Source organism: Antechinus flavipes, chromosome 2 (genome assembly GCF_016432865.1).
Source record: "Antechinus flavipes isolate AdamAnt ecotype Samford, QLD, Australia chromosome 2, AdamAnt_v2, whole genome shotgun sequence".
Lineage (NCBI taxonomy): Eukaryota > Metazoa > Chordata > Mammalia > Dasyuromorphia > Dasyuridae > Antechinus > Antechinus flavipes.
The window spans coordinates 391,718,237-391,744,050 of record NC_067399.1 but is presented as its reverse complement, the minus strand read 5'-3'; the positions used below and the strand labels follow the sequence as shown (position 1 = coordinate 391,744,050).

Here is a 25,814-nt window from a genome sequence, read left to right as displayed (position 1 = left end):
AATAGTTCTGATTCCAAGGAGGCCAGTTATATTCTTTACATTCTGCTGGAAAGATAAAAGCTGAAGATTTCGGACTTATATGATTGAGAGATATTCCAGTCTAACACTCTGACTTTATAGATGTAATGACCAAGGCTCACAGAACATGGTTTTTCCCGAGCCCAGGAAAAAGGGCTGCTCTTTCAATAACTCTATCAGTAGTTGGGCAATGGATAGACTAACAATGAGAAGTGAGAAATAGAGCTGTGAAATCTCTAGTGCAGCATTGTACAAATAACCACTTGGTAAAAAATTTTTGCTCTAATTTAATCTATAAAATTTTATGTGTTGGAAGAGATAGAAAAAAATAGTCATCTGGTTCAACTCCTTCATTTGCAGAAAAAAGAAATTTGGGCCCAGAGAACATTAGTCCTTGTCTCTCGTTTCAAAGTTAGCTAGTGGTAATGCTAAGCCTAAAACCCTAGTATTCTAGGTAATTGGGGGAGCCCTAACTCAGTCCCATCAATGTATCTTGAGCTTAACCCAGATTCTGTTTTGAATGGAGGCTCATTCCTTTAATATGACAGGAGTGAAAAAGGGACCATGATAAACTAGATCTAATGTGGATCAATATTGAGTTGGGTCACCCAAGGGAAGATGTCAAGGCAGGGGTCAAATCCACAGGAAAGACTTTTTAGGCAATGTGCCATTTAATTCTCCCCAAAGGAGTTATCTCTGGAAGAGATAATTCAGTTCCTGAGATTTGAAACCTTCAAGATCTCATTTTAAAGAAAACAATTCACTCCTGGAAAATGTCTGACTTGGTTACAAAATTTGTCAGACTAGTGGAGAGCATAAAAAGAGCTTAGAGGCCAGTGGGTGACTTCTGCTAAAGAGTCATTCTCTTCCTCTTTCCCCTTTCTTCCATTTTTCATACATTTCTTCAGTGAAAGCTATGTGAATCAAATCTTGCTTTATGGAGGGTTCCAGAGTAGATTTCTGGTTGAGACACAGTGTTGGGACAAACCCATGCATTTCCAAAGAACTAACACACAAATGCTGGTCTTGGAAAAGTAAAAAATGTCTAGGTCAGGGGGAGAGCAGGAAAAAAAACAAAACCTTCCCCCCTCCTATGTTCTGGAAGGTCTGTTGAAATAGATAAAGGAATGTGCTCTCTGGGTTGGTTCTGGAGATTGTAACTTTCATAACAGATTCTTTGGAGGAACATCAGTAGAAGAAGGTAAGAGGAAGGGGGGAAAAGAAGAGGCTGCCAGAGACACTGCATAATAACTCCATATTCAAGTTAAAGCCCCAGTGATTTAATACATTGCTCTGCATAAAGGATATTTACATTTGTGATGTGTGCTGATTTTCATGATGGCTGGGAGCCTGTAGGAAGCTCTGGACTGGATTTAAAGTTCAGACAGAAACTGGGGGCCTCAGAGGGTGCCAAGTCAGACATCTTTCTGTTTTCTCTCTCAGAGGGAAGACTGTTTTTCTCTAAGGTCTTGCTAAGTATTCCTGATATCCAGTAGAATGATTCCTTCTGGCTAGGGAGCATGCCAGGAGTGGAGAGGCCAGATGGAAAGAGAACTGATTAACCAGAATAAAAGTAAGAAGGAAAAGAGCAGAATGGCAGAGTGGAAAGCATTCTGACTCCAGAATCAGAAGATTTGGGTTCAAATTATTCCTTGGCTGAGTTACTTAAGCTGCCTGGTCTCAGTTTTCTCATCTGTAAAAAAAAATGAGAAGGGGGAATAGAGAAATGTTATCTGAGGTTGCTTCCAACTCTAGAGTTAGGATCCTGTGAAAACATAACACAGAGGCATATAAATGTTTAATTCTCGATTAAGAGTTCTGAGAAGTTAGAGTACTTCTCCAGAGTCCATGCAGAGAATAGACTTATTCAGTGCCTCTTGAAGTCTAATTGAACTGGTTGGTAGCATGGATGGCATTTCATTAACCACAGCTATGGGTGAGCTGCTTAGTGAGCTTATAGCCTTCCTTGCCCTTGACATTTATAACCAAGAATGACCAGTTCTATCAACTTAGATAAGAGATTATCCTCTTCTTCCTTTTGTGCACACAATGTTCATTTAAGAAAAATTACTACCTATGACAAGGGGAAAATCTATTTTCCCTGTGGCCTATGAATGGTATTAGAAGGATCCCAGATCAATGAATGGAAGTCAAAGGATAGTGAATTCGTGTTATCATTTCTCCAAGACACCTCTGCTTTTAGGCTTGGTGAAATTATAAAGAAAAATCAATAGGAGGCAATAATGCTGTAATTAAAAGAGCCAGGACTCTAGAGGACTTTGATACTGTAGAGACTTATTGATGGTTTGAACCATGACATTTCATTTCTCTGAGCCTTGTTTTTTCTCATCTGTAAAATGGAAATAGAACAGCTAGATGTCCAAATGGATTGAGTGCTGGGTTTAAAGGCAGGAAGATTCATCTCCTGAGTTCAAATCTGGCCCCTGATTGGTTAGTTTCTTTTTTTCTTTCTCGTGTTGTTTTTTCCCTTTTGATCTGATTTTTCTTGTGCAGCTTGATGGATATGTTTAGAAGAACAACTAACTGGGCAACTAACTTAACCCTGTTAGCTTCAGCATTCATATCTGTAAAATGAGCTGGAGAAGGAAATGGCAAACCCCTCCAGTATTTTTGCCAAGAAAATACTTAATGGGACCATGAATAATCACATATGTTTGAACAATAACAACGAAATAGGAATGATGAATATTACCCACATAGTAGGATTATTGTGTAATTTGTAATTTGTAAACTTCAATGTATTATATAAATCTGTGAATTATTATTACTTCTCCTAGCCATCCTGGCTTATAGGCTTTCTTATGGCTTATAGGATTCTTAAGCAAATGGTAAAAAAAAATATCATTATAAATTCTCCAAATGATTCATTGGCATTGAGAAGATTTTATATTTCACTAATTACTTTATTAGATTATAATTTACTTGAGGGCAGTAACCATGTCCATATCTTGATCTTTGTGTCTTCAGCACTGCCTTCCATACATGTCAATATATCAAGGATCTTAGTATGGAAACTCTACTTTCATTGGGGATATAAGACATTTATAGATGTTATTTTATAAGAGTAATCTGAGGCTTAGATGGGCTAATAAGCCTCAGAGACAGAATTTGAACCCATTCTTCCTGGCTCCAAGTCCAGCTTTTGATCCTGTGCTATACTCTCTCACACATTTTAAAAATAGTATCATATTTTCCCAAATATAATACAAAGATAATTTTCAACATTCACCTTTACAAAACAGTTTTCCAAAATGTTTCTCCCTTTCTTCCTCCCTCCCCACTTTCTGACAGCAAGCAATCTGATACAAGTTAAACATGTGCAATTCTTCTAAACATATTCATCATGCTGCACAAGAAAAATCAGATCAAAAGGGAAAAAACAACACGAGAAAGAAAAAAAGAAAATAACCAAACAAACAACAAAACCGAAAAATGTGCAAACACTATGCTTTGATCCACAAAGTCTCTATAGTTCTATATAGTTCTTTCTCTATAGTTCTTTTTCTGGATGTGGCTGTCACAAATCTATAGGAATTGTCTTGTATCACCTCATTGGTAAAAAGAGTCAAGTCCATCATAGCTGATTATCACATAATCTTGTTTTTATTGCATATAATGTTATTGTGGTTTTGTTTACTTCATTTAGCATCAGTTCATGTAAATCTTTCCATACTTTTCTGAAATCAGCCTGCTCATCATTTCTTATAAAACAATAATATTCCATTATATCCATATACCATAACTTATTCAATTATTCCTTAATAGGATCTACAGAATTCCCAGTTATAATGGCAATTATATTTTTGCACAAATGTGTCATTTCCCCTCTTTTATGATCTCTTTGAGATACAGACCCATTTTCTCTCTCATACACATTGCAAATAAAAGGCAATTAATAACTGCTGGACAGTTTTGATTTGCTTATCAGGAATTGCTGTTTCACAACTCATTCCAACATAAATTAGTTGTATAATATAGGAAAAACTGTAGAGAGAACATGGATTTTTTTAGCAGATAACATTTCAGCTCTCCAAGCAGAACTATATAGTTTTTGGTGGCATGTTGGCCCAACTCATGCCAGCCAACTACAGCTGTATTCCAACTTTCAAATCTAGTGCAATGAGATGAGGGTGGGGCTAAGACCAGAGAGAAGAACACACTGTCTCTGTCTATTCAGGCAAACTTCCCTTCACTAGAGTGTGTGAGTGATTCTCTGCCAACCTCACACTTCCTGGCAGAGGTAACAAAATCTGGAACTCTTTTGGGTTTCTTAGTCCTATCCAAAATCAAACAGCCCTATAAAACTCAATCCACGGAATCATAGAACTTCAGAATTATAGACTTGGAAGTAGTCTCGAAGGCCATATAGCCCAATCCCAGAGTTGGCAGGGACCTAAAAACTGCCTCATTCAGCCTATATCCATGCCCCTCTATAACATCCCTGAAAATCAGTCACCTCTGTTTTCATCTCCAGTCCCAAATCATCAGTTGCTTATTAGATCATGCTATTAGATATCCCACAAATATATCAAAATCAACTTGCCTACATCAGAGCTCATTATGTGTCCCTCAAAAATCTCTTCCTTACTTCTCTATTTCTGTTGAAGGCACCATTACCCTCCCAGCAACCAAGGTTTATCTCCTTGGTATTATATATAACTATATATTCACGTATATTGTTATATCTAATGTGCTTTATCATATATAATATTAATATTATTCTTAATATCATGATAATATATTATAATATTCTTGCCTTCATTTTCACTAACCACTTCTCTTTCCCATATCATCAACTGCCAAATCTTGCAGATTCTTTTAATTTTTTTATTAGATTAAATTTTTGGCAAGACAATTGGGTTTAAGTGACTTGCCCAAAGTTACACAGTTAGTAAATGTCAAGTGTTTGAGCCAGATTTGAACTTCTTGTTGACTCTAGGGCTGGGGCTCTATTCACTGTACCACTTAGCTGCCTCTATCTATTAAACATCTCTGCTTGAAACACGTATTTCGAGTCCTTATCAGCTCTCACCTTGATTATTGCAAGAACAACCAACCGGTCATCTTGCCTCAAGTCTCTCTCCTCTCCACTTTGTCTTCTACACAATGTCAGATGATATTCCTAAAGCACTGGTCTGACTAATTTCCTCCTTATTTCTAGGATAAAAAACAAACTCTTCAGGCATAAAATGATCTTTATATCCTGGCTCTAAAGTACCTTTCTTAAAAAATTTCTATTTTTATTTTAAGCTTCATAATCATTAATAACCCCCCAAAAAACTTATGTTGTATATATTTTGTTTTTTAAAAGTGTGTATTAAATTTAACAAAATAGTAATAAATTTACTGTGTTTATGTCCCTCTCTGAACTTCTCTCTGTTTTAAAATTTTTTTCTGCTGTTCTGTTACTTCTTATTAATTCTTCCTTCTCTCCCAATAAAAGCTTTCACTTGCAACAAATAAGTGTAGTCAAATGAAAAATAAACACATTAGCCACATCTGAAAATTTATCTCTCTTCCTGTACCACTAGTTTGGCAAACTACCAGTCTGCCAAAGATGAAGAAGAATGTTTCATCATCAGTCTTCTGAATCAGTTAGGGAATATTTTAAAGTTATTTTCCTTTACATTGTTGTGATCATTATATAATTAGAGGCAGCTAGATGGCTCACTGGATAGACTAGTAGACCTAGAATTAGAAAGATCCAAGTTCAGCTTTGATCTCAGACATTTACTAGCTGGTTGAATCCTGGCAAAACACTTAGCTTCTGCCTGCCTCAATATCTTCATCTGGAAAAGTACTACTGGTAATACGTTTTTATTCACATGAGAGTTTCTCTCTCCGTCTTTGGCCACTTTTAATTTTTCAGGCTTGTCACACATTATTTCTCCTTACACACTTTACTTTTTGGCCAAAATGCCTACTTGTGCTCTCTTTATAAAACATTACAAAATATTCCATCTTCCTACCTTTTTTTTTTTTTTTTTAATCATGTGTCAGGTTTCCCCCACTACTCTCCAACTGCCATCCCCAGCCAAACTGGAATGTACTCCTTCCTTACCCCCATCTCTTATAAAACTTTAGTTCCTTCAAAGCTCAACTTATGTGCCTCCTTCCACATTTGGTTTTTACTATTCCCACTCCTACCCCAGAAATTACTTTGTATTTATCTTTGATACCCATTTAAATTTATTTATATGTATAATTGGTACAGTGGACAGAGTGCTAGGCTTAGAGTCAGGAAGACTCATAATGCTGCGTTCAAATCTGGCCTCAGACACTTAGTATATGAGGTTGGACAAGTCAGTTTAATTCTTTTTGCCTTAGTTTCCTCATCTGTCACATAATTTGTAGAAGAAAATAACAACCTACCCCAGTCTTTGCCAAGAAAACCATAAACTGAGTCCAGAGTCAGACATGATTGAAAACAGACTGAATTCCAAACAGCAAAATGTGCTATTATCACATATTGAATGATTTGTATCTATTTATATTTGAATGTTGTTCCCCTTCCCCCCCCCAATAGTAAGGTCTTTGAGCCAGCAACAATCCCATTATTTATATATTTCCTTAGTAGCATTCCCCCTCTTCCCACCCAGACTAGTAGAGTTGAGATAATAAATGCTTGTTGATTGACTTGTTTTTATTCAGCTTGCTTTTGGAGATTTTCAGTGAAAGGATTAAAAAAGCTAATGCTTTTCTTCCTATAGGTAACCAGCTCAAAGAGAAGCCAGGCTGGCTCAGATAATGGGCACTCTGAAGGACATAGTCCAGAATGCTTGAAGTGAGCTGATTTCTACATCTCATTTTAATCAGAAAAGCAAGAGAGCAAGGTGGTTTACCTATAACACCTCTACTGACCTTAAATCTCTCATAGACTTTTGCCAGACCTTTTCTTTGCCTTTGTCTCACTGTTCTCTTTATTTGCATATGCCTTCCTGACATAAGTTCTATTAATACTAATGATAGTTGATATTTTTATAGAACTAGGAGCTTTGCAAAAATTTTGCATTTATTGGGTTAAGGGAAAGAGAACATCCATTTGTTAAGCGCCTATGATGTGCTAGGCAGTGTGCTAAGCACATTAGAAATATTATTTTATTTGGTCCTCATGATAACCCTGGGAGGTAGATGCTATTATTATCCTCATTTTATAGCTGAAGAAACTGAAGCTGACAGATGTTAAGTGCCTTGCCTAGGGGTGTACAGGTAGGAAATGCCTGAGACGAGACCTGAATTGAGGTTTTCCTGATTTGGGGACCAGTATTTTATCTATTGTGCCACCTAGCTACTTCACTGCCTAATTTGATTATCACAACAACCTTTTGAAATATTTTGGTTATTAGTATCCCAATTTTGTAGGTGGGGAAACTGAGATTAAATGAGGTTAAATTATTTGCCTGTGGTCATTCTGTTAGTAAGTAGAGAGGTGGGATATGAACTCATGTGTCTCCTGATCCTAATACCACCAGAATTTTTGTCAGATTGATCTTAGCATCTTCTGATCCCAGCCCTGAGTCATGTATATAAGTCCTAAATAAAAATTTCTTGAATACAATTTCCATTCAGTTCTAATCTGTGCTCACTGATTACAAGATTGTTAGTATGGTTTCAAGGTTCCCTACAACAAAATAGTTGATTGGTGTCCTTCACCATTTTCTAAACTCATTAAAAATTCATTCAAACTGCTGACATTTGTCCACTGCAACACCTGTATTGTACTCATCTCATTCTACTAAATGTTTTCTTAAGAGCAGCTTCTAAAGCAGGATTCTGAGAAGAGAATTTATTTCCTCTCTTTTTATAGTATCACCCCATACACCTTGTAGTGGTTATTGATGTGAAACAGGCTAACAATTTGCAGGATCCTTCTTTCCTCACTAGTTGGCATATTTCAATGCTCTACAAAATAACCACATTTTCTGCATTCTGCTCCTTAGAAACTCACAGAAAGGTTCCTTTTAACCTGGCTTCCTAGCTGGTCAAAGATTCCTAGAACATAGAATATGCTGAACATATGTCACTTTCTTAGAACCCAACTCTTGACGAGGATGAAATGGAAAGTGATGAAAGTAGAGTTTTTTATGTCACCATGGGTATGTTTTCTAGCCTCTTGGTTTCTTGTTCCATATTTGTTTTATCATTTTGTTTTTGGAGACAATTGGAGTTAAGTGCCCAGGGTCACATAGCTAATAAGTATTAAGTGTCTGAGACCACATTTAGACTCAGGTCCTCTTGCATCCAGGGCCAGTGCTCTATCTACTGCACCATTTAGTTGCCCATATTGGTTCCACATTTGTGAAAACAAGAGGTACATTCATTTACATTAGGGGAGGATTAGTTCATTATAGTTAAACATGATGAATCTGAAAAATACTCTCTTAAAATCAGATTTGTTTCTTTGAAATTAATCACCATTAAATTTCTACATATTGGACTTTACCATGACAAGTGATGACACTTTATGTTTATATGGCACTTTTCTATTATTCAAGTGTTTTCACCCATATCATCTCAATATTTGATCTTTTTTTGTTATTTTTAAAGTATTTTATTTGATAAGATAAAATGCCATATCATATAGATACGTATGTGTATACACACATAATATGCATATATATGATTTTGATAATTGTATTTCATTATTCTTGGTTTCCTTTGTAAATTTTTTCGCACTTAAAAACATTATTCTGAAAATGGTCCATAGACTTTACACACTGCCAAAGCTGTCTATTACATGAAAAAAGTTAAGTATCTCTTCTCTAAAAGAAGGGGACAGATATGACCAAAATATGTCATCAATATTTTGCCATGGGTTTTGGTATATGCTCATATAGTGAAAAGAATACTAGCTTGGGAGTCAGAAGATCTAAGTTTTCATCTTTGTCACTAACTCCATCTCAATTAAATCATCTAGATGTCCAACTCTATCTCAATTAAATCATCTAGATGTATCAACCACTTATTGAGTGCCAATAAACACACTAACCCCAGGGAAGAAATAAATTTGAGGTAAGGCATTGTTTCTGCCCTCAAGGACTTTTCATCTAGCAAGTTTACAAGACACCCAAACTGCTATCTCTAAGACATTACATGGTGAATACATTAGAACATAATAAGCACAGTGATACATGAGGTCTGAATGGGAAAGCATTTCCTTTTTTTAATTTTTATTATAGCTTTTTTCAATATTTGATCTTAACAACAGTTTATCTGGTAGTTGAGGCAGTTATTATTATCATTTTATGGAATGTACAAAAGTCAAGAATGGCTCTGCCCCTTTTCCTCCCCTTCCCTTTTTATTAACTATGTGATCCTGGGCAACCCTTGTATTATTACTTCATCTAGGAAGTGAGGGACTTGGAAGAGATGGCTTCTAAGTTTCCTAAGTCCCAAAATTCTGTGAATTGAGAGCAAGCTTTCTTGTTGCAATTGTTTAGTCATTCAGTGCTTCATTTGTATCTGACCCTTCATGTTCCCATTTGGGGTTGTCTTGGCAAAGGTGCTGGAGTGGTTTACCATTTCCTTCTCCAGCTCAAATTTTATATATGAGAACACTGAGTCCAATAAGGTTAAGTGACTTGCTTAAGATCATATAGAGAAAGCCTTTATTAAGCAACTATTATAGGCCAGGGACTATACTAAACACTTAAGTTACAAAGATGAAAGTGAAAGAGGTCCTGAATTCAAGGGATATGCATTCTAATGTGGGAGAAAACATTTATGTATATAATAAGTATGGTAGAGCCAGAATTCCCAATTCCCATATTTGGGAAGAATTTCAATTATGTTTGCCTCTGGTCCAATGTTAGACTCTTGTAGGATATTTTTAGGTAGATGTGTGCTCATACCCATGCTTATATAAGTAGGTGACCTTCCATAGTCCAAATGACAAAGTACTATGTATGAATTTGGTGCTTAATAATGCGTGTAGAATTATAATGAATGTCAAAAGGCGTAGACTTTTGCATAACTATGCTAAGACTTCAGAAGATTTCATTTTGATGTTGCAGAAAAGTTAAAAAAAAAGATCCACTGGCTTGTGAAAAATGTTACCAGTCCATTAGGCGCTTCTTCTTGCTGCAACTATTTAACTACTAGGCTTATTGCAGATAGTAAATGTGTCATATTATTATACATTATACATAGACTTCCTCTCAAGCTTGGATGCCCACAAAAAGTCAAAGATAACAGTAACAAGTGACAGATTAACAGGCTGTTGTTTGATTTCTTTTAGAAAATTTCTCTTTAGAAAATCTTGTCAAGAGACAAGATGACAGAGGGGTAAAAGCATTATCTGCTAATTCTTTACTAGAAGAGTTTGAATTGATTTGGTGACTCTCCTCATGAAGATAGTAGGCTTTCTGTTTTATGTTGTGGCTCAATCATTATCTTCTGATTGCTTCTGATTCTGTGAGCCCATTTGGAGTTTCTGGAGATATTTGGGTAGTTTTCCATTTCATTCACCCGATCATTTTACTAATGAGAAAACTAAAGAAAATAAGATTAGGGGACTTAGCCAGGACACAGTTAGTAAATGTCCAAGGCCAGATTTGAACCCAGGAAGAGAAAAATACCTGGCTCTAAGCCCATAACTCTCTCCACTGTACATGCTAGCTGCCTTCTGATTTATAAGATTTCAAAAATTTAGGTGATCTTGGAACTTTTGTAGATGCTTAAAAATATCCTCTAAAGTAAACTCAAGTGCCACATTCTATATGAGGTCTCTCTGGTCCACTCAATTGTTAGTGTTTTAATAATCTTGCATTTATTTTGTATGGGATTTGTATTTACTTAGCTTTATACATATTGTCACTACCCTTCAGCTCTAGTAGAATGTAACCTCGTTAAGGCAGGGACTATTTCTTTTTCTTTCTTTTTTTTTTTTTTTTTTTTTTTGGTCTCAGCATTTTTGTATAGTAACTGAATACATAGTAGATGCTTAATAAGTGCTTATTGAATTGAATTGTTGGCTGAACTTTGACCTATTACTTAAAATATAGGTATACTGAAAGGTAATAATTCCTCTTTATTTATTTATTCCTCTTCATGCTTTATATGATAAAAAGGGATTAATTTTATATACAGTGTCCCCAAAGTCTTAATATAGTTGTAAGCTCTAGTAGCCTACAAATTCCCTAAGACTTTAGGGACACCCTATAATTTAACTACTTCACAGTGTCTGACTCTCATAGTTTACCAAACTTTTCACTACTTTGCTTCTTGGACCCTCATTTTCAGCATACTTTGTGTTTTTGACAAGAATCAAATTACAGCTCTGAGAGGAAATGCCTTCTGTAAACACAGTGGTGTTTGAATAATAGCTATGAAGGACTCCAAAAATGCTATTCTTTTCACTCTGGAAAAGATAGGGAAGAGCTAGAAAGGTGAGTCATTTTTCTTTGTACTTGAGGTCTATAAACTATTTAATCATCATGTAAAGGCTGGGAGTCTATTATCGTCTGGATGCTGTGGATAATCTTGGTGTCTTCAATGTCTGACCAAGATCTAAGCACTCCACAGTACCTGCTTCAGCCTCTTTCATAGCTGTTAGAACTTCACATGTTTGGGGTAGACACCCCACCTAACTCAATGATGGGTTTGTGGCCCACAACCTGTACTTAAGCTATCTGCTGAGACAGTTTTATGTATTGTGGCTCCTATGCACACTACAGCTTCTTGGAGCCACAAGTCAAAGTTGGTGAAGGTGGACACTAAAGGTGGATGAATAATGAGTAAGATATAAACAGGACAAATGAGAGATAATACAGGAAAGTCTATAGCATTAAGGGGGATCAATAAAGGCTTCTTATATTATTTTGGTTGGGACTTGGAAGGAAACCAGAGATTCCAAGTCAAATTAGGATCAGATAAAGCCCAGAGAAGGGAACGATCAGAGGGATTTAAGTATTAGAGAGGCAATCATATGAAAGAAATGTTTTTGACTTGTTTTGAGGGCAGAACCAGAAGCAATGAATGAAAGTTGCAAAGAGACAAAGTTAGGCTTGACATAAAGGAAAACCTTACATTTGCAGCTGTCAGAGAACAGAGTTCCTTAGGATGCTCTGGATTCCTCTTCTCTGAAGGTCTTCAATCACAAGCTGGATGACTACTTAGGTGTTTTGCAATGGAAATACTTTTTTAGTTTGGGGCATGTGGAGTGTTCAAGAAGACCTCTCTTATGAGGCTTGTGAGACTTTTTCAGGGCTGCTCAACCAACTTTGGTGTCCATCTAACACTCAACTCTCATCTATGGTTCCAAGAAGCTGTAGCATGTGCAGTGTCCACACCCCAGTAAAACCATGTCAGCAGTCAGGCTGAATCAGATTGAGGGTAATTGATGAGCCACAAACACATCATTGAATTGGGGGTGTGTGAAGACATCCTCTGGTAGAATGGGCAAATCAGAGTAATTTGTTCCAATAGTCATGAAAGTGGCTGAATCAGGTACTGTGGATTGCTTGACCCTTGGTCAGATATTGAAGACACCAAGGACATCCACGGCATCCTGATTCATCACCAGTTGTCTTGACTTTTGTCCTGTTACTGGACTTCATTTCCTCTGGAAGAAAGAGTGAGTCTGATGATTCAGTACAATTCTGCCTCATGTAAATCCAATTCATTCATGAGTCAATATATCACCCTCTGATGCTATTGGTCCTCTTAGAAAACAAGAAACAAAAAACAACATCAAAACAACTTTTTTGGGGGGTATGGATGAGACTAGATACATGTGGAAGTCTCTTTCAAATCCGAGATTCTATGATTTTGTGAAGAAAATAAAGAAGAGGGAGAGAAAAGGAAAGAAGAGATGAAAAGATCAGAGAAAATAGAGTCTATCAGAGCAATCCTGGTAACATTACTAAGGGACTATGTGATATTGAGTAAGACAATTTTATTTTGCCTTATTTGTCTTCTATGTATAGTAAGAAGAATTTACACTCTAGGTGAGAGTATTGTGGAGATAGTGTGTAAAACCGTGTTTTGATTTGATTTGATTTTTAAAAGGTAGGCACAAAATCAGAGGTGTTCTTCATAATGAAATAGCTTGATCAGTCAATCAATAAGCATTTACTCAGCACCTACCTTGTCTGGAACTGTGCTAAGTTTGGGAATGCAAAAATAAAAATGAAATATTTCCTATTCTGAGGAAGCTTCCAATCTTTCAGTGCTTAGAGAACATTGATTTAAAAAAAAAATCCTTCCTATACTCTTTGGTTTTAAATTCTTCCTGACTCTGAAGACGTGAAACTGGGATGCATGTCCTTCCTGTCTTAACCCTTTATTCTTTTCAGTCATTTGAGAGGTTATAAAAGGTTCACTGCTGTGGTTTCCCTTCCCCAGTCACTGAGAGTAGGCCAGACTGCCTCCAAAGCCAAAATGACTTCCTGTACCTTTGCTTGCAGACTCAAAGCCTCAAAGGCCATCTGTGCTATCTGTTCCCTGATGCTGTTACAATTCCTAGTCAAAACAGTGTGAGGGTGGAGGGAGAAAGCCTCAGCCCTGACCTCATTGGCTTTTGTGGCTTTCAACCAGCCCCTTGGTGTTATTTTAGTGCCATTTTGGTGTTTAATTTGAGGATGTGTGTGGATCAGAAGGAGGGACCTTACATTTTTTTCTTTGGCCAAATGATTAAATTTGAAGCTTAAAAAGGAATGCCTCTTTTGCCAAACCTGTGTCCAATTGGGATCTGTGAGATGTACCAAAAACCCTCCCACATTGAGAACTGTCTGCCCTTAAAGAAGCCCCATCCTCAGTCTTCACTTGCCAACTGGTAACTCTGATAACCATGGGCATCATCTTGGCAATCTTTTGTAGTTATCTTGACAGAAAAGCTCTACCCCTGAGTCCCTTTGATGCCCTTTAAAAGTACACATGTCATCTTCTTTGCTGCTATGCTAACTATGAGCCTGTTCAATTTCTTTCAGTCTTGAAAGGGCCGGTAAAAGCCAACAACTGAGGCATGGCCGAAGGGGAGATCACAACCTTCACAGCCCTGACCGAAAGATTTAATCTGCCACTGGGGAATTACAAGAAGCCCAAGCTTCTCTACTGTAGCAATGGGGGCCACTTTTTGAGGATTCTTCCTGATGGCAAAGTGGATGGGACAAGGGACAGAAATGATCAACACAGTAAGCACTTCTCTAATTAATCTCTTATAATTATTTTCTTTACCTTCATATTTTCCCCTAACTTTTCACTAGAAAGGCTGAAAGAAAGGTTTGGTTTTCCTTTTCTATGCTTTCCCTTCTTTTTCTTTCCTTTTTTATAAGGGATTATAAGATTATTATTTTATAAGATTAAGATGTTTGGATTATAGGTTGAGAGGTTCAAGGGATCTTAGAAACCATTTAGTCCAATCCCTTCATTTATTGATGACAAAACAAAGACCCGGAGATGTTATGGCTCATCCAAGATCACACAGCTCCTGTACAGAAGAATTGAACCCAAATCTTCCAACTCCAAATCCAGTGTATTTTCCTCCTATACCAAGCTCATATTAAATGTTTTACTGGAAATCTAACAGTGAACCTGCAAAATTACTGAATAATTATTTTCATTTAAATTAAATGTTCTCAAAACAAAGTATCCTAAGAGTTTTTTTTTTTTTTTTTTAAGTCCTTCTTACTAAGTTTCTCTCAGGATTCTTTGTCCTTTCATTCTCATTCACATTTCCCCATGTGATTCTGGTTAGTGAAGATATTATTCTTCATGTAGTTATAAAAGAAATACTGGAAACAACCTAAAATAATGTCCAATATGTCCAGTAATAGGGAAGTGGTTACATGAACTGTGGCACATCAATGTAATAGATTGTAATGTAATTATAACCAGTAAGAACACAGAAAAATCTGGAAAGACCTTTATGGAAATAATGTAAAACTTGACATTCTTTTCTAGTAAAGAAGGAGAAGAATCCAGGCCAGAGTGAAATGTCTCCCTAGCTCAATGCTCGACTGTCCCAAGGTTCTGTAACTAATGAGGGATCCAACCTTAGATTCCAGCCCAGATTCTACTCCTGTAACATGAGAAGCCAGATGGGACGGGGAAGGTAACTCCTGCGTGTATAGCCAGGCTTCATTTCAAGGAAGTATGGTTGTCTAGGCTATGCTTACACTGAGTTTGATTTGTGAAATCCCAGTTTATAACCCTAGCCTTACACATAATAAATTACACAGCTTTACTTCTACACATCATGCAGATGTGGTTGTGGTCACCAAGAGCATTAAAGTACTTCTCCAGACCTGTAGTAACTGGAGAACAGTAAGGATTCCCGCCAGTTCCCTGTAATAGTTCAGCTAGGAACTTGCCCTCAAGTTCCAACTCTTAGACAGTATTGATAAATGAATGTATGGTTTTAGAAAAAGGATTCCATTCCTCTGTCTGTCTATCTATCTATCTATCTATGTCTGTTTTCTATCCAACTTCTATCTATATTTATTATCAATGTGTCTTCCATCTTCTATTAATATCTATCTGTCTGTCATCTATCTATCTTTTTTGTGGTTTAGTTGTTCAATTGTGTCCAATTCTTTGTGATCCTGTGGACCATATTACATCAATATTGTCTATGGGGTTTTCTTGGATGGGATACTGGAGTGATTTGCTATTTCCTTCTCCAAAAGAAGTTAAATGACTTACCCAGGGTCACATATGTAGTAAGCATTGTCGGCCAAATTTGTACTCAGGTCTTCCTGATTTTAACCCCATGCTCTGTCCTGAACTACCTAGCTGCCTCTATATATGTATTTTTCTCCATCTGTCTCTGTCTCTTTGTCTCAGTCTCAGTCTCTGTTTCTCTTTCTCTCTGTCTCTCCTCCCCCAACATGTGTATGTGCATACATGCATGTGTATACATTCCTTCCATTGATTGTATGGTTGATATTAGATACTCATGCCCAGTTGTGATAAATTAACTGATGGTATCTATTTTTGGCTGATATACTTTTTTAGTGGCACCTTGTTTTATGGAATAGAGCTTTGAAGTTTTGTCAAGAAGACTTGGGTTCAAAATACCTCTCCACACACCTCATACTTTGTCTCTGATATATTTTTTTCCTATATGACTGTGTTCAAGTCCCTTAACTTGTCTGAGCCTTGGGAAACTTTCCTGGCAAAACTTACATGCTAATATATAGGCAGAATACTAATCTTCCTTGGTGCATATACAAGGAACTTTGCATATTGATGAAATAAAAGATACTTGCTGTATTAACAAAATTTATAATTATAGAAGAGGCAATGAGGTATCCCAATATTTAGTTCTCTTGATCTGAAGTCAGGAAGACTTATCTTCCTGAGTTCAAATCTGTCCTCAGACACTTAGTAATTGTGTGATCCTGGGCAACTCACTTACATCTGTTTGCCTCAGTTTTGTCATCTATAACATGAGCTGGAGAAGGAAATGGCAAACTGCTCTAGTGTCTTTGCCAAGAAAACCCCAAATGGCGTCATGAAGAATTAGACACAAGTGAAATAGATACTAAATAAATATCTACAAAAGATAGTTATAGAAGCTGGAATTAGAGCTTAGCCTTTCTTAAAAAGATTATTATTTAAATAAACTTTCCAAGGGAAAGGAAGAAATAGGGGAAAATAGAAGTGGGTAGAAAATGGTTAGACAAAAGGTGAGTAAAAGAGTAGCTTTTTAAGGAATTCAATCTAGCGTCAAAGCTGGGGTAGCTTTAATCATGAAGGGATATGTATAGAAGGGTTTACAGTAACCACACTAAATAGGAAGTAATATATTTCAGAAATAATATACTTTCATAGTGCCTATATTCTTATGGCACTTGATCAGTCATAAAATTCTATACAATTGCCTAGGGAGATAAGGGATAGAGTCTGGTTATTAAGACTTTAGTCTGATACATTGCTTCAGCTCATTTCACTTCTTTCCTCAGTGCTAATTCTTTGGATTGGGGTAAAGGCCTGAGTGGGCAACTTTGGAGATAAGTAAATATTTGATTTGATTCTGAAGACTGTCTTTACCATGGATTTCTTATTCATATGACTCAAAAGACAAATGTGTATATATGTGTTTATACATACATACATATATATAATGCATACACCTATGTATATATACATGTATATACTTATACATACACACACATATATAATTAAGGTAGTATGGTGCAGTATAAGGTACACATCATTTGAGTATTAAGGACTCTAAGCCACTTAAGGTTCTCAAGGTCTCAGTTTGCTCATGTGTAAAATGAAAGGGTTGGATTCAATGATCGCTAAAGTCCTTTACAGATGTGTATGTTATTCTATAATGCTGTGATCTGGGTTCCAATTCTTCAGCTGCTACTTACTGTACTGAAGTGTCATCTGAATAAACAGGTTCAGGGGATGTACCTAGATGATGTTCAGGATTGTCATGTTCTATATAAGTTCATGATCCTTATTCTATAAGGGTATTGGAAATAAATAAATAAATAGAGACTCTGTGCTTCTGGCTTTTTTTTACATAAAAAAGCCTACCTCCTCTTGAATTAGGGAACATCTTAATGATAGTAGCTAGTTCTCAGGAGCACGTGAGAATAATTTAATTCAATTGAACAAAACATTATCAAGGACCTACTGTGTATGAGACCTTATGGTAAGCATTATGAGTAGAAAGACAAAAAAAGGGGGGGAACCCAAAACAATCCTTGACCATTGAACTGGTAGGAGAGAAAGAAATTGCTTTAATCACATTTTGGGGTACTAAGCTATATATGGAACCTTTAAATTGTGAAACTCAAAGCAGTCTGGAATGAATCAAATTTCTTCACAGGTTACATTTCTTTTTATCATAATAAATAATTCTGAAAATCTCCATACATAGCAGCATGTTAACACTTCTGATTCTCGATTTTGGTTCGAGGTTATCCATGCCTGAATTAAGATATCAGTACTACTCTGCAAAACTGCAAACCTCAGCTTTCCACAAACCAGTCCAAGATAATATTTGTGGTATTTCTTAATTCTAGAGACTTTCTCCTAGGAATGCTGAGGGTCTGTGCACTGGAGGCCTTCTTTTAGGGCTTTTAATATTTTATAGATACTGGTACAGTTCTGGAGCTATTCTACCATTATCTTCCAATCTATATCTAGTCTGGTGATGCTATCAAATGAAGGGATTAGACTAGGCCATTTCTAAGACCACTTCCAGTTGTAAATTACCACTAAATTTTTGAAATTGGGAAGCAAAGAGTCTGTGTTCAAATCCCTGTGATCAGGGTAGATTAACAGAGCCAGCTATGTTAAATGCTCAGTGCGAGCATTTTATACCTCAGAAATGGAGAAATCAGTAATTGCTGAAAAATCAGGGCTTGATTTATTGCTTTGTTGATTGTCTAGATTTAAGGCCTAATAATGCCATTAAATGTGTGTGTATGGTGTGTGCAGAAATGCTCTCTTATCTCAACCCCTGAAGCTGGTTGTTAAACGTTTAACAGCAGATACCTGCCTGTATATACTATATGGGACTTCCTTGGATTTCAATTTTCTCATCTTTCAAAGGAGGTGACTAGATTAGGTTTTCTTTAATATGCCGCTCAGTTGTACATCTATGGTCTTTAATTCTATGAAATGAATTAAATTCAGTAAATGGCTCTGCTATCCCTCTGACAACACTTGGGCATAAATTCTTTTATGTGACACTTTACCATTCACTGCTTGTCCATCAACTTAATTTGTTCCTGAGAGCAGAAACCCAGCTTTTTTCACTGAACATGGATCTAAGTTGAGGTATGAGGACAGAAATGAGTATGGTGTAGGTCAGGGAATCAAGAATCCAAAATCACATTCATTCAACACTTTCTACTCTGAGGCTCAGCTGCTTCTCCCTGTAAGGAAAGTGTACTGTTGTCCTCAATGAGAGAAGAACAAATTAATATAATCCTTCCCAAATTCAAAGTCCTAGTTTTTCTTGCTATTCAGTCATTTCAATCATGTCTGACTCTTCATGACCTCATTTGGGGTTTTCTAAGCAAAAATGTTGGAATGATTTGCTTTTTCCTTCTCCAGCTCATTTTATAAATGAAGACATTGAGGCACACAGTGTTAAGTGATTTGGTCAGGGTCACGTAGTTAATCTTAGACCAGATTTGAAATAGCGAGAATTAGTCTTCTTTCATTCTCTGGTCCACCTAATTGTCTCAAACTTCTGGTTGGGAGAGGGATTAATTTTAGGGAACTGTTAACAGTCATTGTAAACCAGAAGGGATGGTGTGTTGATCTTAGAAGTAGGAAGACGTAGTTCCAATCCTATCTAATACTTATTGCTCTGTGACTGGGGGAAATTGCTTACCTGCCCTAAGCCTCATTTTGCTCATCTGTAAATTCTTGGCTTCCATGACTTCAAAGTTTCCATCCCAACCCTAAAATCTATGAATGACCGTGCTGAGCACAGTCCCACAAGAATAGCCGTAGTTAATATTTCTTGGCCATTGATTTGAGCTTGATTAGCAGTCAGCTCATTTATTTGTAATGCTGTCTTGATCCACAAATTCCTTGGATCTGAGGGTAGTTCATAAGAAGTCAGCAGGGTTAAAAAATAAAATAAAATGATAGGCTTCACAGATCTCAAGTGCCATTTTCTGCATGAAGCTTTTCCTGAGTCTTCCCTTAATATGGTAGTGCCCTGCCTCTTAAACTTCTTTGAATTTGAATATTTGCATTTACTTCATATTTATGTAAATATTTGCATTTATTCATATTTACTTTATATTTATGCTACTTATATTTACATGTGTATTTTTCTCTCCTCCATTTGTGAGTAGATTTTGTTTCATTCTTTATAGATCCACTACATGGTACCTAATAAGAGCTTAATGAATACTTGGTTGATAATTGATATTTTCTTTATTGTTACAGATAGCAATCTATTCATATATCTCATCCTTCATAGACAATCCATTCAATTCTCTTAAGTTCTTTCTCTAGATATTTTGATATAGATATCTACTATTGCTGCTCTAGACTAGTACATTCATGATTGGGCTGGTGCTGGATATTTCCTATGCCATTTATCAAATGATTATAGACATATAGTTAAAGGATCCTCATGGATCATTTGATCTAAGTTGAGGCCTGAGGAAGTTGAGTGACTTTTCGAAGGAAACACAAGTGGTAGGCATCAAAGATGGAAATGTTGCAGATTCTAAGGGAGCCAGTACTCTTTCCACTGTACAATGCTTCTTAGCTTCAAGAAACATAGGCTGCAATCCTGATTACACTTACCATATTTTTTTTTATTATCTTTTGAAGGACCTTCCATTTTATTTATTTGGAAATTATTGCATTCCATGTTTAACAACAATACAGCTTCACTGGGAAGATATCATTGTTAAAAATAAATGGAGTTTTATATTATGATTCAATTTGGGATTATAAAATTACTAAACAGTTTTCTAAATGTAATCTAGAGTTTTTTCCCTTCTCTTGCTTTCTGGACCCTGCTCATCAGTGTAGTTTTTATCTGCCAGATTTAAATATCTCCCCCCACTCTTCAGCTCCCTTTTATGTTATATTTCCTTCATTTGAATGTAAATTCCTTTTTTTCTTTTTTTTTTCTTTTTTGCTTGTATTTGTATCCTCAGCATTTAGCATGGTGCCTAACATAAAGTAAATGTTTAATAAGTGCTTGTTTTCTTCCTTCCTTCCTTCCTTCCTTCCTTCCTTCCTTCCTTCCTTCCTTTATTTTTTCTTTCTTGTTTTGTAAGGCAGTCAGGGTTAAGTGACTTGCTCAAGGTCACCAAGCTAGTAAATGTCTTGTGTCTGAGGCCAAATTTGAATTCACGTCTTTCTTACTCCAGGGTCACATAGTATTCTATCCATTATGCCACGTAGCTGCTCCTCATCATACAATTTCTTTTTTACTTTTTTATTAAAGTTTTTTAATTTTCAAAACATATGCATGGATAATTTTTCTACATTAACCCTTGCAAAACCTTGTGTTCCAATTTCCCCCTTTCCCCTCCCACCTCCCCTAGATGGCAGGTAAAACAATATATGTTAAACATGGTAAAAGATATATATTAAATCCAATATATGCACACATATTTATACAAATATCTTGCTGCACAAGAAAAATCAAATCAAAAAGAAAAAATTAGAAAGAAAATAAAATGCAAGCAAACAACAACAAAAAGAATGAAAATGCTAGGTTGTTAGCCACACTCAGTTTCGACAGTTCTCTCTCTCGGTGTAAATGGCTCTCTTCATCATAATGATGAGGTGTGGGAATAGAGGGAGACATCCCCTCTGCTTGGAGATGCAGGTCTGATGCAAAAGAATTTGCAAACCTGAAATCTGTGTGGCAAAAAGGGAATTTTATCGTTCACTAAGAAGGAAGTTTTCTTAGTGGGCAAAACTCATTAGGAATTTGGCAGAGGATTAACAAATCTTTTTTTTTTCTCTTTTAAAAAAATAATTATAATTTTTTATTGACAGAATCCACGCCTGGGTAATTTTTTACAGCATTATCCCTTGCACTCACTTTTGTTCCGACTTTTCCCCTCCCTCCCTTCACCCCCTCCCCCAGATGGCAAGCAGTCCTCTACATGTTAAATATGTCACAGTATATCCTAGATACAGTATATGTGTGCAGAACCAAACAGTTTTCTTGTTGCACAGGAAGAATTGGATTCAGAAGGTAAAAATAACCCTGGAAGAAAAACAAAAATGCAAACAGTTTACATTCATTTCCCAGTGTTCTTTCTTTGGGTGTAGCTGCTTCTATCCATCATAGATCAATTGAAACTGAGTTAGATCTTCTCACAAAATCTTGATTATATGGGATAAGTTTTGGCCTGGGCTCGGAGCTGTCTGGGCTAATCAATACAGAACCATCAGACAGAGATCCCCAATTGAATAAAATCACTTAAGTGCAAGTTTGCAGGTACAATTTCCGACCCCCCAAAAGAGCTCAGTTATGTCAATGTAGGGTGGTTGACCAAGATCTCTGATTGAATGAAACCACTTAACTTGGGAAGGGTTTGTTTGGGAAAGGTATGATTTTCCCAGGGTTTGAGAGTCTCCCCAAAGGGGACCCAGTTTACATCTGGGCCCCCACAAAGGTTACATCATTTTCCCCCAAAAGATCTCAGTTTACATCAATAAGATCATTGGAATTGGCCTGGATCATCTCATTATTAAAACAAACCACTTCATCAGAATTGATCATCATATAATCTTGTTATTGCTTTATACAATGATCTCCTGGTTTTGCTCATTTTTTTTTAGCATCAGTTCATGTAAATCTCTTCAGACCTCTCTGAAATCATCTTGCTGATTGTTTCTTATAGAACAATAATATTCCATACTATTCATCTACCACAACTTATAGACATTCTCCAACTGATGGGTATCCACTTAGTTTCCAGTTTCTTGCCAAAAAGGACTGTCACAAACATTTTTTGTACATGTGGGTCCCTTTCCCTCCTTTAACATCTTTTTGGGATATGAGCGCAATAGAAACACTGCTGGATCAAAGGGTATATCATACAATTTCTCGAGGGCATCCTTTATTCCTCTTCTTCTTGAGTTCTGCCCTGGTTGTATTTTGCAACCTGCTCACACCTACCATTCATATCTCTATTTTTTTTTCAGTTTCCAAAGAATTTTGAATAATCTTGATTAATAAATGGAAGACACCTTGATGCCAAACAAAACAAAACAAAAGAGTAAAATTGTGTTTTGTTCTACCAAATCAAAGGTTTTTCATAGTGAAAAAATAATTGGCACAGGGAAAGTCAGGAACTATATAAACAAAACTATAAAACACTTTCCACACAAATAAAGTCAGATCTAAGCAATTGGAAAAATATCAAGTGCTCATTGACAGGTCGAGCGAATATAATAAAGATGACAGTACTCCCTAAACTAATTTATTTATTTAGTGTTATACCAAACTCCCAAGAAACTATTTTACTGACCTAGAAAAAATAACAATAAAATTCATCGGAAAAAACAATAGGCACAATGAGATCTTGTACTTTTATCTCCTTTGGATAATTGTGAAATAGTAAAGAAAGAGTCTTCTGCTGAATATTCCTTGCAAAACTCTCCTTCTTCCCCACCAATATCCCCATTGAACATGCCTTTAATCCATGTATAAATGACTCATAAAAATTTCATATAGGTGGAAGAGTAGACATATAGGTCAGTAGTTACTGATGTTACATTGACCACCTTTTCCAACAACAATAAATCCCTATTTTCTTAATGTCTCTGGTATCTTCTTCTCCTTTCATATATACCTCATATATCATTCCCTTAATGCCTTCACAATTATATTGTTCCCAATATGGATTACCTCTGGTGCTTTTCCTGTCTTTGTTCTTAATATCATTTCTACCTTATTGGTATATCCAGAATTGTACCTTCGGTGTGATTTTGCTTATGTCGCTATCTTGTAAAAGTTTCCTCAAATTAGTTTTAACTGCTCTCCATCTTTAAGGGACAATTATAGTCATTCATTATCCTTCTTTATATGATTTTACAAATTTGCCCAGTGTAGTCTTTGGCAGCCATCTCTTTCCATATGTCAAAGAAGTCAAATGTTTACTGAATAAGATAAGATGCTTTTTTGATCTCCTTGTTGTGGCAACTAATTTCTAATTATTAAACTTTTTTTTCTCTGCGGCAATTGGGGTTAAATGACTTGCCCAGGATCACATAGCTAGGAGGTGTTAAGTGTCAGATTTGAACTCAGATCCTCCTGACTTCAGGGCTGGTGCTCTATCCACTGTGCCACCTAGCTGCCCCTATTTATTAAACTTTTAAACAAAATAATTATAGTTGGTGTCAATGGCATTTCTCTTGCTCATTGTCAATTTTGGATTTTCAATGATTATTTCAATAAATAAGAGTTGAGTCATTTCAATTATGCATTCTATCTTTTTTCATTAATATTCTTTTTTATTATTTATTTAATCTTAGCTCTGAAAAGTTGGTAGTCTGTTCATAATTAGCTGATTCATGGACACCTCCCACATCAATAATAGGTCTTTTCCTATTTATTAAATTATTGTATTTTATACGTCATATAGATGTTTCACCATATTCATAGGTCTATCAAAACTCTTTTTTTTTTTAAGAACTCATTTATAATACAAACAACACCTTTCTTCGTGTTTCTTTTATAGAAAGAATATCAAGATTTATATAATTCGGTTTCTCCAAAAATATGTTTACATGATACTTATTGAAAAATGGCTTTTACATTTGAGTACCAACAGTCAAATTAAAATTTGTTTCTGGTCTACCCCCTCTCTCTTCCACTCTTCCAGCATCATAGTAGAAATGGAATAAAACCCCATAACATGGAAGGACATTTAAAAATTTTCTTTGTTTCATAAGTTAACAATTCCCCCCCCCCAAAAAAAAACCACAACCATAACTGGCTTACTAGTGATGTACCTCTCCATAATTCATTAAGCGGGACTTTGGAAAACTGACTGGAGAGAGGGAAGAAAAAAAGAAAAAAAATACACGATTACCTTTATTTTGTATTTAAAAGGAATAGCAAGTTGTACATAAAAATATTTGCAGTTTCATTTTCAATCATCTTTTTATGTTCTGTTATGAAAATGCTTGTTTTATTCCATAAATTAAAACTAAAATAAATAATAAAAAAGATGATCTATTAATGGAGTTATACTTGAAGTTTTTGCAGCATGATAGAACCTGCCATTTAACTGACATCACCTCTGAGAATTACTTCCATACCACTATGAAACATTGGCATAGGACTTTTTGAAGGACTACATAAATATTTTAAAAATGCAAAGTGATTTCTAAGTAAGTGGTGTTGACAACTAGGGGAATTATGAAAGAAGTCTTCAAGGAAATGGTGCTTGGGCAGTTCCTTGAAACAAGTAGGAGTTCCAAAAGGTAAAGATAAAGAAGCAGGGCATTCTGGTCATAGGGGATACCATTACAAAGTCAGAGATGTAAGATATGGAATGTTATGCACAAGGAACAAGAGGTGGATCAGTTTTTCTGGAGCATAGACTACATGGAGAGGAATAATTTGTAAGCCAGGAAAGATAACCTGGAGCCAGACTGTAAAGGGCTTTAAATACCAGAGAGGAATTTAGATTTTGTTTAAGACATTATAGGGAGACACTGAAACTTCTTGAACTGTGAATGGACATAATCATGCCTACATTTTAGAAATATCAAGTAGGAAATTGGTTGTGGGACAGATTAGAGAGGGAAAAGACTGGATGCAGGGAAACCCATTAGGAATCTATTATGATAGTCCAGATGAGAGGTAATGAAGGACTGAAATGGAGTTGTTGAAGGAGGAGAGAAAAGAGGTTGGAAACCAGAGGTATTTAGAAGGCAAAATTGAAAAGATTTGGGAATTGATTGGACATTTGAGGGATGAATGAAAATTAAGGTTGCTAAAATGGATGACTAGAAAATAATGGTTCCCCGGAAGAAATAAAGAAGTTTGAAAAAAGGTTGGATTTAGAGACAAAGATAATGCATTTCATTTTGGATGTGTTGAGTGTGAGATGCTTAAGGAACATTCGGGAATATCCAACAGACACTTGGAGATTTAGAATCAGAATTCAGGTGAAATGAAGATTAGACTTGTAGATTTTGGAGTCATTTATATTGAAATAATAATGAATTCAAGTGAGTTGATGAGCTAACTAAAAAAAAAGTGTAGAGAAAAAAGTTGAGAGAGCCCAGGACAAAGCTCAAGGGTATTTCTACAAATAGGGTCATGGCTGATATGTCAGTTTTTTTCAAAATGTCACTTCTGG

At 36.0% G+C, this 25,814-nt stretch overlaps 1 protein-coding gene across 1 annotated transcript in view; it reads left to right on the top strand.

Annotated features, from left to right (window-relative positions):
* FGF1 (fibroblast growth factor 1) overlaps positions 1–25,814 on the top strand; it is a 143,122-nt gene that overhangs the window by 80,197 nt on the left and 37,111 nt on the right. Inside the window, exon 3 of the mRNA XM_051978635.1 lies at positions 13,968–14,171. Coding sequence (XP_051834595.1) covers positions 14,003–14,171 — 169 coding nt within the window. The 5' untranslated portion in view covers positions 13,968–14,002. The remainder of the gene's footprint in view (positions 1–13,967; positions 14,172–25,814) is intronic.